The sequence below is a fragment of the Gossypium arboreum genome, unplaced genomic scaffold (genome assembly GCF_025698485.1).
Source record: "Gossypium arboreum isolate Shixiya-1 unplaced genomic scaffold, ASM2569848v2 Contig00285, whole genome shotgun sequence".
NCBI classification, from domain to species: Eukaryota; Viridiplantae; Streptophyta; class Magnoliopsida; order Malvales; family Malvaceae; genus Gossypium; species Gossypium arboreum.
The window spans coordinates 20,001-35,000 of record NW_026440401.1 but is presented as its reverse complement, the minus strand read 5'-3'; the positions used below and the strand labels follow the sequence as shown (position 1 = coordinate 35,000).

The window sequence follows — 15,000 nt, the reverse complement described above, 5'->3', positions numbered from 1 at the left end:
ACAAAAATTACATAAATCTTTTGAAATCGTTGGGTGTGGTGCTGAAATTGTGATCTCTAAAAATCATATTTTTTCATTCATTTATTCAGTCAATTAATAAGCATTTTTTTATAGTTTTTTATAGATTCATAAAAATCATACAAAAGAATGAGAAATGAATCATTAAAAAATGAAAATGATAAAGAACCCTTTTTTGTTTTGTTGAATTTTATCTATGAATTGAAGTTACAACTAGTTAGTTTAGTTCCAATAAAGGAGTTCTCTTTTAGGAAAACACAAACTAAAAAATCTCTATTGACGACCTAATTAAATAGAAAGGATAATTAAATAAATAAAATGATACAATAAATACTAAAGATTCCTTTTGAACCTTCAAATTGCTATTTCAACGAGTTGTTATTTATCAATAAAAAATTAAATGCTTCCTAACAAATTTGACATTTTACATTGAATTGACCCCTTCACCTTCAATCTCGACGATTGACTAAAAAATGGGTTATTATGATTTCGAGCAAGCCGCTATGGTGAAATCGGTAGACACGCTGCTCTTAGGAAGCAGTGCTAGAGCATCTCGGTTCGAGTCCGAGTGGCGGCATAGTATCTTCTAAAAGAGATAGAATAAGTCCTATAATGAAAATGAATTTCATTCCTGATTTCCATTCCATAAAATCTTGAAACCCAGGCTTTTTTCATAATTTTTATGATTTTTTCAACTTTAGAGCATATATTAACTCATATATCTTTTTCAGTCGTTTCAATTGTAATTACAATTCATTTTTTAACCTTATTCTTATTAGTAGATGAAGTCGTAGGACTATATGATTCATCAGAAAAGGGCATGATAGTCACCTTTTTCTGTATAACAGGATTATTAGTCACTCGTTGGATTTATTCAGGACATTTCCCATTAAGTGATTTATATGAATCATTAATCTTTCTTTCATGGGGTTTCTCCCTTATTCATATGGTTTCCTATTTAAAATTTAAAAAGCGCAAAAATAATTTAAGTGCAATAACCGCACCAAGTGCTATTTTTACCCAAGGCTTTGCCACTTCGGGTCTTTTAACCAAAATGCATCAATCTGCAATATTAGCACCTGCTCTCCAATCCCAGTGGTTAATGATGCACGTAAGTATGATGGTATTAGGCTATGCAGCTCTTTTATGTGGATCATTATTATCAGTAGCTCTTCTAGTCATTACATTTCGAAAGGCCATAAAGATTATTGGTGAAAACAATAATTTTTCATTTTCGTTTGGGAAAATCCAATACATGAATGAAAGAAGCAATGTTTTACTAAACACTTATTTTCTTTCTTCTAAAAATTATTACAGATATCAATTGACTCAACAATTGGATCGTTGGAGTTATCGTATTATTAGTCTCGGGTTTATCTTTTAACCATAGGAATTCTTTCGGGAGCCGTATGGGCTAATGAGGCGTGGGGATCATATTGAATTGGGACCCCAAGGAAACTTGGGCGTTTATTACTTGGACCGTATTCGCGATTTATTTCCATACCCGAACAAATTTGAAGGTGTAAATTCCGCACTTGTGGCTTCTATGGGATTTCTTATAATTTGATATGCTATTTTGGGGTCAATCTATTAGGAATAGGTTTACATAGTTATGGTTCATTTACATTAAATTAACATCTAATTGAATTGAATAAAGAGGCTAGGCCTAACAAATACTAACACAGGACGGCGTATATATTATATATAAGTATAAGAAAACTTATTGTAAGCTGTCAAGAACCTTTTGAATCGCTCCACTACTTGATTCAAAAGGTTCTAACAAAAGCCAAAGATGTCTGATTAAAATTCAATTTAATGCTTTTACCTTTTTTACTTAACTTAAACTTAAGAGAAGAAAAAAGACTTCTTTTTTTTCTTTTTCATTGTACAACGACCAATTTTAAAACCATAGGATTTGATTTTTTTTTATTCATGAAAACTATCTATAAAAATAATTATATAGAATAGTTTCGACTTTCTCACCTGATAATGAGAGAACGAAATCCGGATAAATACCAATACCTATTACTGGTAGAAAGATAGAGATCGAAACAAATAACTCTCGTGGTCCAGAATCAAAAAAATAAGAACTTGGAGCATTAAATAGCTTGTATCCATAGAACATTTGACGTGACATAGATAATGAATAAATAGGAGTTAATATCATTCCAATTGCCATTACGAAAGTAATTAGTATTTTTGGCATTAAAAAATATTTTTGGCTGGTAATTATTCCAAAAAAGACTATCAATTCTGCAACAAAACCACTCATGCCCGGTAATGCAAGAGAAGCCATGGATAAGATACTGAACATCGTAAATATTTTGGGAATCGAAACGGCCATTCCGCCCATTTCGTCGAGATAAACAAGACGCATTCTATCATAACTCGTTCCTGCCAAGAAAAAAAGTGCAGCACCGATAAAGCCATGAGATATTATTTGTAAAATAGCTCCGTTGAGTCCCGTATCAGTTATCGAACCAATTCCTATAATTATGAAACCCATATGAGATACGGAGGAATAGGCTATTCTTTTTTTTAAATTCCGTTGACCAAGAGATGTTGAAGCTGCATAAATTATTTGCATTGTACCCACTATTATCAACCAGGGAGAAAATATGGAATGCGCATGGGGTAATAATTCCATATTGATCCGAACTAATCCATATGCTCCCATTTTTAATAAAATTCCGGCTAGAAGCATACAAGTACTGTAATGGGCCTCCCCGTGGGTATCCGGTAACCACGTATGTAAGGGTATAATCGGCGATTTGACAGCAAAAGCAATAAGAAATCCAATATAGAATATTATTTCCAGTGCGACAGGATAGGATTGATTAGCTAATGTTTCAAAATTTAATGTTGGTTCATTAGAACCGTATAAACCGAGACCCAAAACTCCTATTAATAGAAAAACGGAACCCCCTGCGGTGTACAAAATAAATTTTGTAGCCGAGTACAGACGTTTCTTTCCCCCCCACATGGATAGAAGTAGATAAACGGGAATTAATTCGAACTCCCACATGATGAAAAAAAGTAAAAGGTCTCGAGAAGAAAATGATCCTATTTGACCACTGTACATTGCTAGCATCAGGAAATGAAATAATCGCGAATCTCGAGTAACTGGCCAAGCCGCCAAAGTCGCTAAAGTGGTGATAAATCCTGTCAGTAAAATGGGCCCTATAGAAAGTCCATCTATTCCCAATCTCCAGTAAAAATCAAAAAAATTTATCCATTTATAATCTTCCGCCAGCTGGATTAATGGATCGTCCAATCGGAAATGATAACAAAATGCATAGGTTGTTAGAAGGAGTTCGAGAATGCATATACATATTGTATACCACTTAATTAGCTTATTTCCTTTATGAGGAAGAAAGAAAAGTAAAGAACCTGCAGATATTGGTAAAAATACAATTATTGTTAACCAAGGAAAATAATTCGTGGTAAAGACAAGATACACTTGGATTAGAAAACCCGTGCTCAAAAAGGTTTTTTTTGAGCACGGGTTTTTTCAGTAAAAAAAATCAAATGGATTCAAAATGTATTCAACTAGGGTTTTCTGGACCGTATCAATAAGCTAGACCCATACTTCGAGTTGTTTCATGCCATAAATAAACTCGAACGCTCAAGAAATCCGTTGGACAAGCGGATTCACATCTCTTACAACCAACACAATCTTCTGTTCTTGGAGCGGAAGCAATTTGCTTAGCTTTACATCCATCCCAAGGTATCATTTCTAACACATCGGTGGGGCAGGCTCGGACACATTGAGTACACCCAATACATGTATCATAAATTTTACTGAATGTGACATGGGATCTATAAATTTTTGAACATCATAAAATTTCAATCTAGTAAACTTGTAAATAAATATAGTTAAACACCAGATGAATCAACGATTTACCAGAAATTTTCTAATCAATTTCCTTCGGGATCAACTCATAAGAAAGGACCAAGATACTTTGATTTCTTACGTTTTCGAAAACATGATGTAGATTCCAACATATTGTACATGCTAATTCAAATTGGTGAATCTTATAATTTAATATTATTAATATTACTTATTCAACAAAGTTGATTGATTGATACGCGTTGATTTTCTGTTACGATAAATCGAGGACACAATAGCTGATCCAATAGCTGCTTCAGCGGCTGCAATAGCTATAACAAAAATTGAGAAAATATTTCCCTTTAATTGCCGACTATCAAAAAAATCAGAAAATGTTACAAAATTTATATTAACCGCATTCAGTATAAGTTCAAGACACATAAGGGCCCTAACCATATTTCGACTCGTGATCAATCCATAAATACCGATAGAAAATAAATAGGCACTCAAAACAAGTATATGTTCGAGCATCATTGACCAACTCCTTATCAATTTCGATTCATTATTAATATGAACAATAATTCAACAGATTTGATTGACTAGAGTATAACAAAAAAAGAATCTATTGAAATATATCGAATCAACGAATTTCTATTTTATACACGAGCAATATTCAAATAGAATTCAAAGAAAATGGATGCGATAAGACAGAAAAACAGAAAAGGTTTCATTTTGATTGCTTGCTATTCCTAGTTAGAAAGATTTATTACTGACGAGCCACAGCAATTGCACCTATCAAAGCAACTAAAAGAATTATTGAAATGAATTCAAATGGAAGAAAAAAATCGGTTGCTAAATGAATTCCAATTTGTTGACTATTACTTATCAAATCTTGTTCTATAATTTGATTTGATCTTGTAGTCCAAATAATCCCGTACCATGATGTATCTAATATAGTAGTAATTAGCGAAACAAGAATACTTGTACAAACCAACGAAGTAAGGCCATTCCCAATGGTCCACAGATTAAAATCTTTATAATATTCTGAACCATTCATGAACATCACAGCAAATAGGATTAAAACATTTATGGCTCCTACATAAATAAGGAGCTGGGCAGCAGCTACAAAATGAGAATTTGAGAGAATATAAAATAAGGATATACAAACAAGAACCAATCCCAATGAAAAGGCAGAATAAATTGGATTGGTAAGTAATACCACCCCAGGCCTCCTAATATAAGACCCGATCCCAGAAAAACTAAAAGAAAATCGTGTATTGGTCCAGGCAAATCCATTCTGTGTAAAATAAGAGATAAATAAATCGAAATGCTTTTCATGATCTTATTGACCCGACCAGGAATTTTTTTTTATGATACGTTCCTAATTGAATAAAATCCTAATCTATTAGGCGTGAATTGCTCTAAGCACAATTATTGATAGTTTCGTTTTGATTCTTTTTGTTCAAAAGAAAAGGGTATTTTGTTTTTGAAACTATATATTTCGAAATAATTACGAATATATTAATATATTTTAATTTTCAATAAAAGGAATCCGAAATTTTATCAACCTGTTAATTTGTAATTGAATTTTTATTTATTGACCAAAGGCCTCATTCTTTTTTTAATTCAAACCAAACAGTCTTTTAACTTAAACCAAAACGGAACCTTAAAAGAATGAATGGGAAATTTCTCTTTACTTTAATAGAACAGGAGGTTTACTTACTGAGTTTTTCTTTGAATTGAATTCAAAATTGTTCGAATTGTATAATCGTCAATTACTGACATTGGTAAACGGCCCAAAGCAATTTGATTATAATTCAATTCGTGACGGTCGTAAGTAGAAAGTTCATATTCTTCAGTCATTGATAAACAATTTGTTGGACAATACTCAACGCAGTTACCACAAAATATACAAATTCCGAAATCAATACTGTAATTACAATCGTTTTTTCGAATATCCGTTTCAAATTTCCAATCAACAACGGGTAGATCTATAGGGCATACACGAACACATACTTCACAAGCAATGCATTTATCAAATTCAAAATGGATTCGTCCGCGGAAACGCTCTGATGTGATTAATTTTTCATAAGGATATTGAATAGTTACGGGTAAACGATTTGCGTGGGATAAGGTAATCATGAAACCTTGACCAATGTACCTTGCTGCTCGGACTGTTTGGTGGCCATAATTCATGAACCCAGTTACCATAGGGAACATATCGTGAATATCTATGAATAATTTTATGTTTGTTTCTTTCTCTTGTTTGAACCAAGTCATGAATCTCAGATTCTTTTTTTCTTTACAGTGAAAGAAGTTGGAAAGAAGTTGTTAATAATAGATTACCGAGAGAAATGGGTAAAAGAAATTTCCACCCGAGATTTAATAATTGGTCCATTCTTAACCTAGGTAAAGTCCATCGTGTTGCGATAGAAATAAACAAAAACAAATAAGTTTTAGCTAATGTAATAAAGATACCAATTGTCGTTCCAATGATTCCATTTATTTTATTTATTTCAAATAGCTCAGGGGCGAATACGTACGGAATGGAAATATTCCAACCCCCCAAGTAAAGAACTGTTACAAATAACGAAGAAAGTAATAGATTTAGATAGGAAGCAACGTAAAATAAACCAAATTTGATACCTGAATATTCGGTTTGATACCCTGCTACTAATTCTTCCTCCGCTTCTGGTAAATCAAAAGGTAATCTCTCGCATTCCGCTAGAGAAGAAATTAGAAAAACGATAAACCCTATTGGCTGACGCCACAAATTCCATCCCCAAAAACCATATTTTGATTGCGCCTCAACTATATCAACTGTACTTGAACTGTTAGATAATTATAGTCGATGATAACATCACTGTTTACATCGCTAGTCCAAAACCGTACATGAGATTTTCACCTCATACGGCTCCTCGTGGGTCACAAATAAATTTTAGGACCGAATCAGTATTATTTATCTTCGTATGGTTGTAGAATAGATAGAGAAAAATAGATTGAAGGTCCAAAATTATACCAATGGAATTCCGTCTGCTATATTCTGAAGAATAAAAAAAAAGTGCTTCTGAATTGATCTCGCCCATTCATAATTTCAATTTTTATTTGTTGAGTAATAACTTAAGCCTTCAATAAAATACTTCTTGTAGAATATCAATAGATATTTCAACCCATTGTTTTCTATTACGAAAAAAATGAAACATTCCATTAGCTCATAAATCATGACACGGATTAGATCTCTATATCTATGAAAGAAAGAATAAAAAAAGATTTCTTTTTTATTCTTTATTGTTTCTTTTTCGTTCCTATTCTGCTTTCGGATCTGATAAAACCACGAATGGGGCTTAAACTAAAAAATAGTAAAGGATTATTTCGTTCCTGATAGTCATTACTTTAATCGGCAGATAGGAGGATACTCTGGACCGGAATCATGGGGAGTACTGCCTAGTCATTTCTACGAATTTAAAGCCCCAATTAGTATTCTTTTTATGTTATCCAGAAGTCTCTTTTTATATAATTTACATAATCTCCATTACCAATCCTTTATGTATTTTGGTGTTCCTAACCATCCACTCGTTTTTTGTTCAATCCCCCGTTTGTTTAGCAATACATGTATGGGAATCCATACAAAGGATAGCGAAAACTCTATACGGTTGATCTTTTGAGCCCGCTTCAAGCTAGATTGACTAATCAACCCGTCTTGGGGTAAAGACTTCTTCCGCTTACGTTTTCTTCCACTTAACTTTTGTACATAGGAAATGAGATTCTATTTTTTTGTTTAATTTACTGCGAATTTATAAGCTGCTTTCTTTCACTCATATATAACTATCTAATTTAGTTTATCAACTCAACTTATTTTCTAGAACGAAAGGAATAGGTAAAATAAAAGTTTCTAGTTCAACGAATCGCACGTAGAGATATTGATAAAACACATAGAGTTAATGGTATTTCATAACTAATCGATTGAGCAGCAGCTCGCAGACCACCTAAAAAGGAATATTTATTATTTGATCCGTATCCTGACATAAGAAGTCCAACGGGAGCAATACTTGAAATGGCAATCCATAAAAAAATACCGATATTGAGATCGGCTAAAATAAGGCGAGAGCTAAAAGGAATTACTGAAAACTTAGTAAAATTGATATGACTGCTATAGCCGGTCCAATACTAAATAAACGAGTATTGCCTCTAGATGGAAGAATATTTTCTTTGAAAAGCAGTTTTGTTCCATCTGCTAGCGCTTGAAGAATGCCCAAAGGACCGGCATATTCAGGCCCAATACGTTGTTGTATTCCTGCAGATATTTCTCTTTCTAACCATACAATTACTAGTACACCTATTGTGATTCCCAATACAAGAGTCAAAATAGGGACCAACATCCATATGATCCCATAGACCTCTTTTAAAGATTCCAATGTGTAAAAGGAATTGATATCTTCTACTTCTGTCGTATAAATTATCATTTCAACGATCCACTTCTCCCATAATGATATCTATGCTACCTAGTATCGTCATAATATCAGCCAATTTCATTCTTTTAACTAACTGAGGAAGAATTTGCAAATTGATAAAACCCGGCGGGCGAATTTTCCATCTCCAAGGAAAACCGCTTTGATCCCCTATCAGAAAAATTCCTAATTCTCCCTTTGGGGCTTCCATTCTCGCATAAAGTTCTTGTCTCGGTAATTCAAATGTGGGAGAAGGTTTTTTACTAATGAATCGATATTCAAAATCATTCCATTCTGGATCCCTTTCTCGATCAAAGCATCGGATTTCTAAATTCTCATAGGGACCACCCGGAATTCCTTCCAGGGCCTGTTGAATTATTTTTATAGATTCCGTCATTTCACTGATTCGGACTAAATAACGAGCTAATGAATCTCCTTCTTTTTGCCACTGGATTTCCCAATCAAATTCGTCGTAACACTCATAATGATCAACTTTCCGAAGATCCCATTTGATTCCAGATGCTCGTAGCATTGGGCCGGATAAACCCCAATTTATTGCTTCTTCTCCACCAATAACGCCTATCCCTTCAACTCGTTCTAAAAAAATAGGATTTCGCGTAATAAGTTTTTGATATTCAACAATTCCTGTTAAAAAATAATCACAGAAATCCAAACATTTATCTAGCCAGCCGTAAGGTAGATCGGCCGCCACTCCTCCGATACGAAAATAATTATGCATCATTCTCATACCGGTGGCAGCTTCGAATAGATCATATACTAATTCTCTTTCTCTGAAAATATAGAAAAAGGGGGTCTGTGCACCAATATCTGCCATAAAAGGTCCAAGCCATAATAGATGAGAAGCTATACGACTCAACTCCAACATAATTACTCTGATATAGCTGGCCCTTTTAGGGACTTGAATATTCCCCAACTGTTCTGGTCCATTTACGGTTATTGCTTCCGTGAACATAGTGGCTAAATAATCCCAACGCGTTACATAAGGCAAATATTGTATAATTGTTCGGTTTTCCGCAATTTTTTCCATTCCTCTGTGTAAATAACCTAATATTGGTTCACAGTCAACAACATCTTCACCATCTAGAGTAACGATGAGACGAAGAACACCATGCATTGATGGGTGGTGAGGCCCCATATTGACTATCATAAGGTCTTTTTCTGTAGCTGATAGATTCATAAGTTTTTCCTCGATTCATTCTTACATGAATTGTTGAAAACGAAAACAAGTACATCAAAATGAAAATCTAATAAATCGACTAATTCAAAATTTGCAAATTAACGATTTTTTGATTCCCGAATATCCAACTCACCAATTAATTCTTTATAACGTATTTTATTTGTCTTTGATAAATAAGATAGCAGTCGTTGACGTTTTCCTAGAATTTTACGTAGACCTCTGAGATAAATAGTCTTTTTTGTGCAATTCCAAATGTGAAGTAAGTCTTCGTATCTTATTGGTGAAACTAACTATTTGAAATTCAGCAGACCCCCTGTTTTCTTCTTTTTTTTCTTGAAAAATAACTGAGATGAATGAATTTTTTACCATAAAACCAAAAAATTTCCCCCTTTTTTTGAATGTGAATTTTACTGATCAGTAATAATAATACCAATCATTTTGATATACACGATGATTTTAAGTTCGTTATGAACTTTATCATTTGTTTTCAAATAAAATTAATCAATCCGGGTTTCGATTTGATTCGTATAGGGATACAAAAGAGTGAGAGATTTCTACAAAAGAGAAAATTTTAGAGTTCAAATAAGAGGATTTTGTTGATTCATTTGTCGATCTAATTGATATGTATGTCATTAAATTAGTATCGTGTATCAGAATAAAATGTAAGACAATCCTTGTGACCATCTATTTGTTTTCATATACCCGTCACGATACATACATAATATAGGGAAAATGTACCATTAAAATGTACCATTAACGAATTTTCAGACGCGGATACATACGGATCCTTATCATACTGAAACGACTGCCGTTATTAGTATTAAACCAATATCGATTCATACAAGCTAAATCTTCTAATCGATAATTGGGCCAAAGAAAGAACTTTAATTTAATTAGTTTCTTTTTATCACTATCAAGATGTTTGTTTTTAGTCAAAACTTGACCACAGTTTTTTACATTATTTAAAAATACTGCATTTCTATGCATACCATTTTTATCCCTGAATTGAAAGAAATTGAATTCGCAATTCTCGCCGGTGGTTAGGGATAAAATATTTTCAGGAACAAACAAATCATAATGATTTTTGTCTTTATTTTCAGTCATCTTTTGATGTCTTGCAATAAATTCATAAAATGATTTTTATCAATATAGTTTTTTCTTGGTATCTTTGATTAATTTGGTGTTTATTTTATGAACCAACAAAATACTTATAGTTTGATATAGAATAAATTGTCCATCATTTTTACCGACAGACGAACTGGATCGATAATCAATATTCCTTTTTTCATTAATTCTCTAAGAGTTAAATCCTTCTGAATCATCAAAATATCCAGATTCATCTCTCCCCGTTGAATAGAGGATATAACAATTTCGTTTGGATTTATCAGTCTAAGCAGGAGGCAATATACTTTGATATTATTGATTATTCTTTGATTTAAAGAATCATCCCATCTCAATTGAAAACGCAAATACCTTTTTAGGAAGAAATCAAGCTCTGCTTCCGTGTTGCTCTTGTATTGCTTTTTCTTTCTACGTTTTTTTTGTCTGATTTATCATAATCTTCTTCAACATCTTTTTCTTGGTTTGAGAGAACGGATTTAAAATTTCCTTGTTTTTGTGCATCTGATACAAGACCCCCTTCACCTATGGGTTCTTTTTCTTCTTGATTTCGATTCTCTAATCCAATAATTTGTTTTTCGTTTGGTGCTATAAGGAGTCCTTTTTTATTTTCAATAATATTTTTATTAATGTTCCTATTTCCATTAAAATTGAAAAGAAGTAATTTTATTGGTATGATCCATGGTTTAACCTTATATGCATTATATAGCAGCACAAATTCTGGGAAGAACCAAAGTTCTAGATTCGGTATAGGATGACTTAGTATTTCTTCATTCAGTCCCATCCAATCAAAATGGCTTCCTTTTTTATTGGATGGGTTGCTTTCTTGATCTTGATAAATTGTGAAATAAAAAAGGTCCATTTTATCAATTATTTGATAATTCTTAACCACAGTCTTAATATTTTTCTTACTCTTGGTACTGGTATCGACCCAGGACTCAATATCGACCTTATTTCTAAGACAAAAATCAAGAATTCTCCAATTAAAAAACTTTCTGTGCGAAAAATTCCCCATAGCATCTAGGATATCGCCTTCTCCTAGATAATTATGGATGGGGATATCCCTCAGTGTATCAAAAAAATTTTGTTTATCCATGTTGTAATGATAAGAACTCTCTTCCTCTTATTTACTTGGAATGGTGATCCATAAGCATACGGGTCCTCTTATCTTGATAATTAATAGATTTATATGATAAAAATCATATCCATAGTGTTTTTAAAATTAGATTTTTATATTTTTGTTCTTGATTCAGTTTATATTCTTGAGTTAGTAATGAGTTCGCTTGAAAATCATTTTTTTTCGTAATGAATTAATCTTTCTTTTTCATCTGAATCCCATTTTGTTAAATGTTTATTTTGAGCCAGATAGTGTTGATTGACTCTATTTCGCCATTGTCCTGGTCCTAATTTTAGCCATCTATTCTGAACTAAATCGTATTGATAACGACTCCTTAACCAGTTTTTCCATTCATTCATTCCAGAATGCCAAACAATTTTCTGTCTTAACCCATAATGATGTCTTAATCTGGAATGAGATACTCCCCGTTCTTCAAAATAATCTTTTATTTCATTTTTAAGAAAAAGAGATGTTCCATGATATTGAAGGATAGGTTTGAATTTATAAAAACTAATAACTTGGGTTTGTGATAATTTGTAAAATACATATGCTTGTGAGAGGGAGGATAAGTCACAAAAAGCTTTTTCATTTTTATTTCTAATACTAATATTAGAAAGTGAAGAAAGTGAGGTTTTTATAGTTGAAATAAAATGAGTTGTATTTTTAGTTGTTTTATTAATTCTTTCTTGATTTGCTTCATTATTGTGAATGAAGTTCTCAATCATTTTTTTTGTTGATTCAAGAAAAAGTTGGGTATTGGTTCTTGGAATATTAATGATATATAGAAGAATATCCATGTATATCTTTTCAATGAAAAAATTTATAAAAAAATAGAATTTCCGGATTAATCGAATATTTCTTCTTTTTACTATTTGCCAAAATTTTTTTGATGATTCTAATATTTTATCCTGATAACTTATTTTGTTAGAACTACTATTTATTTCTTGAGTTAGAAATTCGTTTTTCTTGTCTTTTATAATTAGAATTTTTTGTATTTGATTTTTGATTGTGTTTGTTCTCTTAGTCAGATCTTTTATTTTTTTTTCGGTTAATGAATAATTTGTCCACGCCATAGATTGAATTTGAAGGGATGATTTGTGAATCATCTTATTACTGATTATCGAATCCTTTTTAGTTTCGCCCAATTCATATGGTTCTCTCAACCCAAAAAATGGAATTGGATTTATTTTTGAAAGTTCTTTTATTATTCCTTTTAGAAATAGAATGCTTTGAGTGATACATTTTTTTGTTTCTTTTGAAGCTTTTCGAAACAATTTAGTTTTTTCTTTTAAAATTGTTAAAGCTATAAAACATTTCGTTTTCCATTTTTTATTTTTTTTTTAGTTCTTTAAAAATAGGCTCAAAAAACGAACGCCGTTTTCGAGGAGAGCCGAAAGGTAGTTCAGTTTCCATTCCCCAAACTGTTAAAAAGCAAAAATCATTCTTTTGACCTTTCTTTTTTTTCATTGGATCTTTATGAGAGGGTTGTAGTTTAAATCTGTGCCAAGGTTTCAGGCAAAAAGGAAATAGGATCTTTATCTGAATACCGTCTGTTAACCAGTTTTTTGGAAATTCTGTTTCGGATAATTGAACACCATTATAAGTGCATTTAACATGCATTTCTCGATTCCAATCCGTTAAATCCTCAGACCACTCAGGAAATTGAAATAATAACATACGGGCAATGTTTTTAACTATTATCAGTGAAGGTAATATAATATATTTTCTAAGAATTGATTGGGTTATTAACACGGAGCCCCTTATTACTTGAGCAAGTAAAAGACTATCCCAAGCTTCTGCTATTTCTATCCTCATTTTCTCTCTTTTTGTATTTTTCTTTTGGCCTCGTCTTTTTCTCGATCTTTTTTCTGTATAATCAGAAATTTTGATTCTTTGTTTTACATATCCAATTTCGAGATATTCGTTTCAGCGGTCCAGAAATATCAAAAGAAAAAAAGAGTGGTTTGTCTACTCTGTCCAAAAAAAGGGGGGAATGTACATTTGCTTGAAACAGCTCCCAAGTAATTGTTTTACGCCTTTGGGCACGCATGGAACCCTTTATTATGTCGCGCCGAAAATCCGATTGTTGCGAATAGCGTATCAAAGCCACTTCGTCTGTTTGATCAGGATCATTAGCATCCTTGGTATTAGTATAAGTATCGGCGTTTGCCTGGTTATTAGTAAAAATCACGACGCGCTTGGATTTTCTTGAACGAATTTCATGCTCTGCTGTTACATTTTCCTCGTTTTCTCCCTCCTGTTGTTCTAAATCGTCGATTAATTTGTATGACCATCGAGGAACTTTTTTACTTATTTCTTTTATTCCAATAGATTTTTTTCTAATTGTTTGATTGTTGGGATTAGTTATAACTATATTGAATAAAAATTTCAAAATTTTGACTCGATCCTCGGAATCGATATTTCCCTGTTCATCTTCTGTCAATGTCAATAAAGAGAGTTCTTTTTCTGTTGCTAATGATTTTATATTGAGTGTATCTAGTGTCTGTTCAAGGTCGTGATAATCAGTAGTAAGAAGTAGAGCATGAATCTTATTTATCCAAAATGGATCCGTGTTTTTTTTTTTATAAGTTTGATTTATGCTTAAAGGGGAACCCCATTTTTTGATTCTTCCGCGGTAGGGTCCATGCAAGAAAGGATCATATAGTTTAGGCAAGTATTCTCGTTTAGTTTCATTATTAGAGAATCGAGTCCTTTTTTCAAGTATGCCCAGATCAAAAGATTCCTTATCTAAAGATTCGACTCTTTTTATAAACTCCTTACTCAAATTTCTTCTTTTTAGTTCATTGATAAAACTCCAATCAGTATACAATTCATCAGAAAACCATTTTTCTGGTGTGAAAAAATATATTTTTTTTTGTATCATTTCCCCAAAAGTTGCTAAACTGGGTGGATACGTAAAAGATATTTTTTCTTTTCCATCACTTTGACATGTATAAAAAAAATATTGTGACATTTCATTTTTTATAGCATTTTCAACCCGGTCATTTTTTATATATCGCAAAGGTCGATTCCATCGTTTAGAATCAAAAAGAAGTGTCACAAGAGGTTTTTCAATCCATAATAAATATTTATCTTCTTTTTTTTTTAATATTTCTAACTTCGAACTTTCTTGATTCCCATCCAGATAAGAAGTTTCATAAACCGGTCTATTTTTATAGTATGTCTCTTTAAAACGAAAGTGGAATTCGCCCTTTATTTTTTTTTTTTTTCTTTCCAGTCACTCGTAGCTTTTCTGTTTCGTCGATTTTGC

General features: G+C 32.3%; 3 protein-coding genes across 3 annotated transcripts in view; all 3 read right to left on the bottom strand.

The window, feature by feature from the left end:
* Positions 1-7,327: 7,327 nt before the first annotated feature.
* LOC128288778 (NAD(P)H-quinone oxidoreductase subunit H, chloroplastic) lies at positions 7,328-9,836 on the bottom strand. Its single transcript, XM_053024936.1, has one exon. The coding sequence runs from the start codon at positions 9,491-9,493 to the stop codon at positions 8,312-8,314; it is 1,182 nt and encodes a 393-aa protein (XP_052880896.1). The 5' UTR covers positions 9,494-9,836; the 3' UTR covers positions 7,328-8,311.
* A 949-nt stretch (positions 9,837-10,785) lies between these two features.
* LOC128288780 (protein TIC 214-like) overlaps positions 10,786-15,000 on the bottom strand; it is a 5,544-nt gene continuing 1,329 nt past the window's right edge. The window contains exon 1 of the mRNA XM_053024938.1: positions 10,786-15,000. This exon is cut by the window's right edge and continues 1,329 nt beyond it. Within this exon, the coding sequence (XP_052880898.1) occupies positions 14,918-15,000 (83 nt within the window). The 3' untranslated portion in view covers positions 10,786-14,917.
* LOC128288779 (protein TIC 214-like) lies at positions 11,065-14,703 on the bottom strand. The gene has a single exon (XM_053024937.1). It carries the CDS (start codon positions 14,701-14,703, stop codon positions 13,606-13,608), a length of 1,098 nt encoding a protein of 365 aa, XP_052880897.1. The 3' UTR covers positions 11,065-13,605.

What these genes read in the sequence shown, in the direction of transcription:
- LOC128288779 (XM_053024937.1), bottom strand. Translation starts at nt 14,703, where the DNA reads ATGTCACAATATTTTTTTTATACATGTCAAAGTGATGGAAAAGAAAAA.
- LOC128288778 (XM_053024936.1), bottom strand. Translation starts at nt 9,493, where the DNA reads ATGAATCTATCAGCTACAGAAAAAGACCTTATGATAGTCAATATGGGG.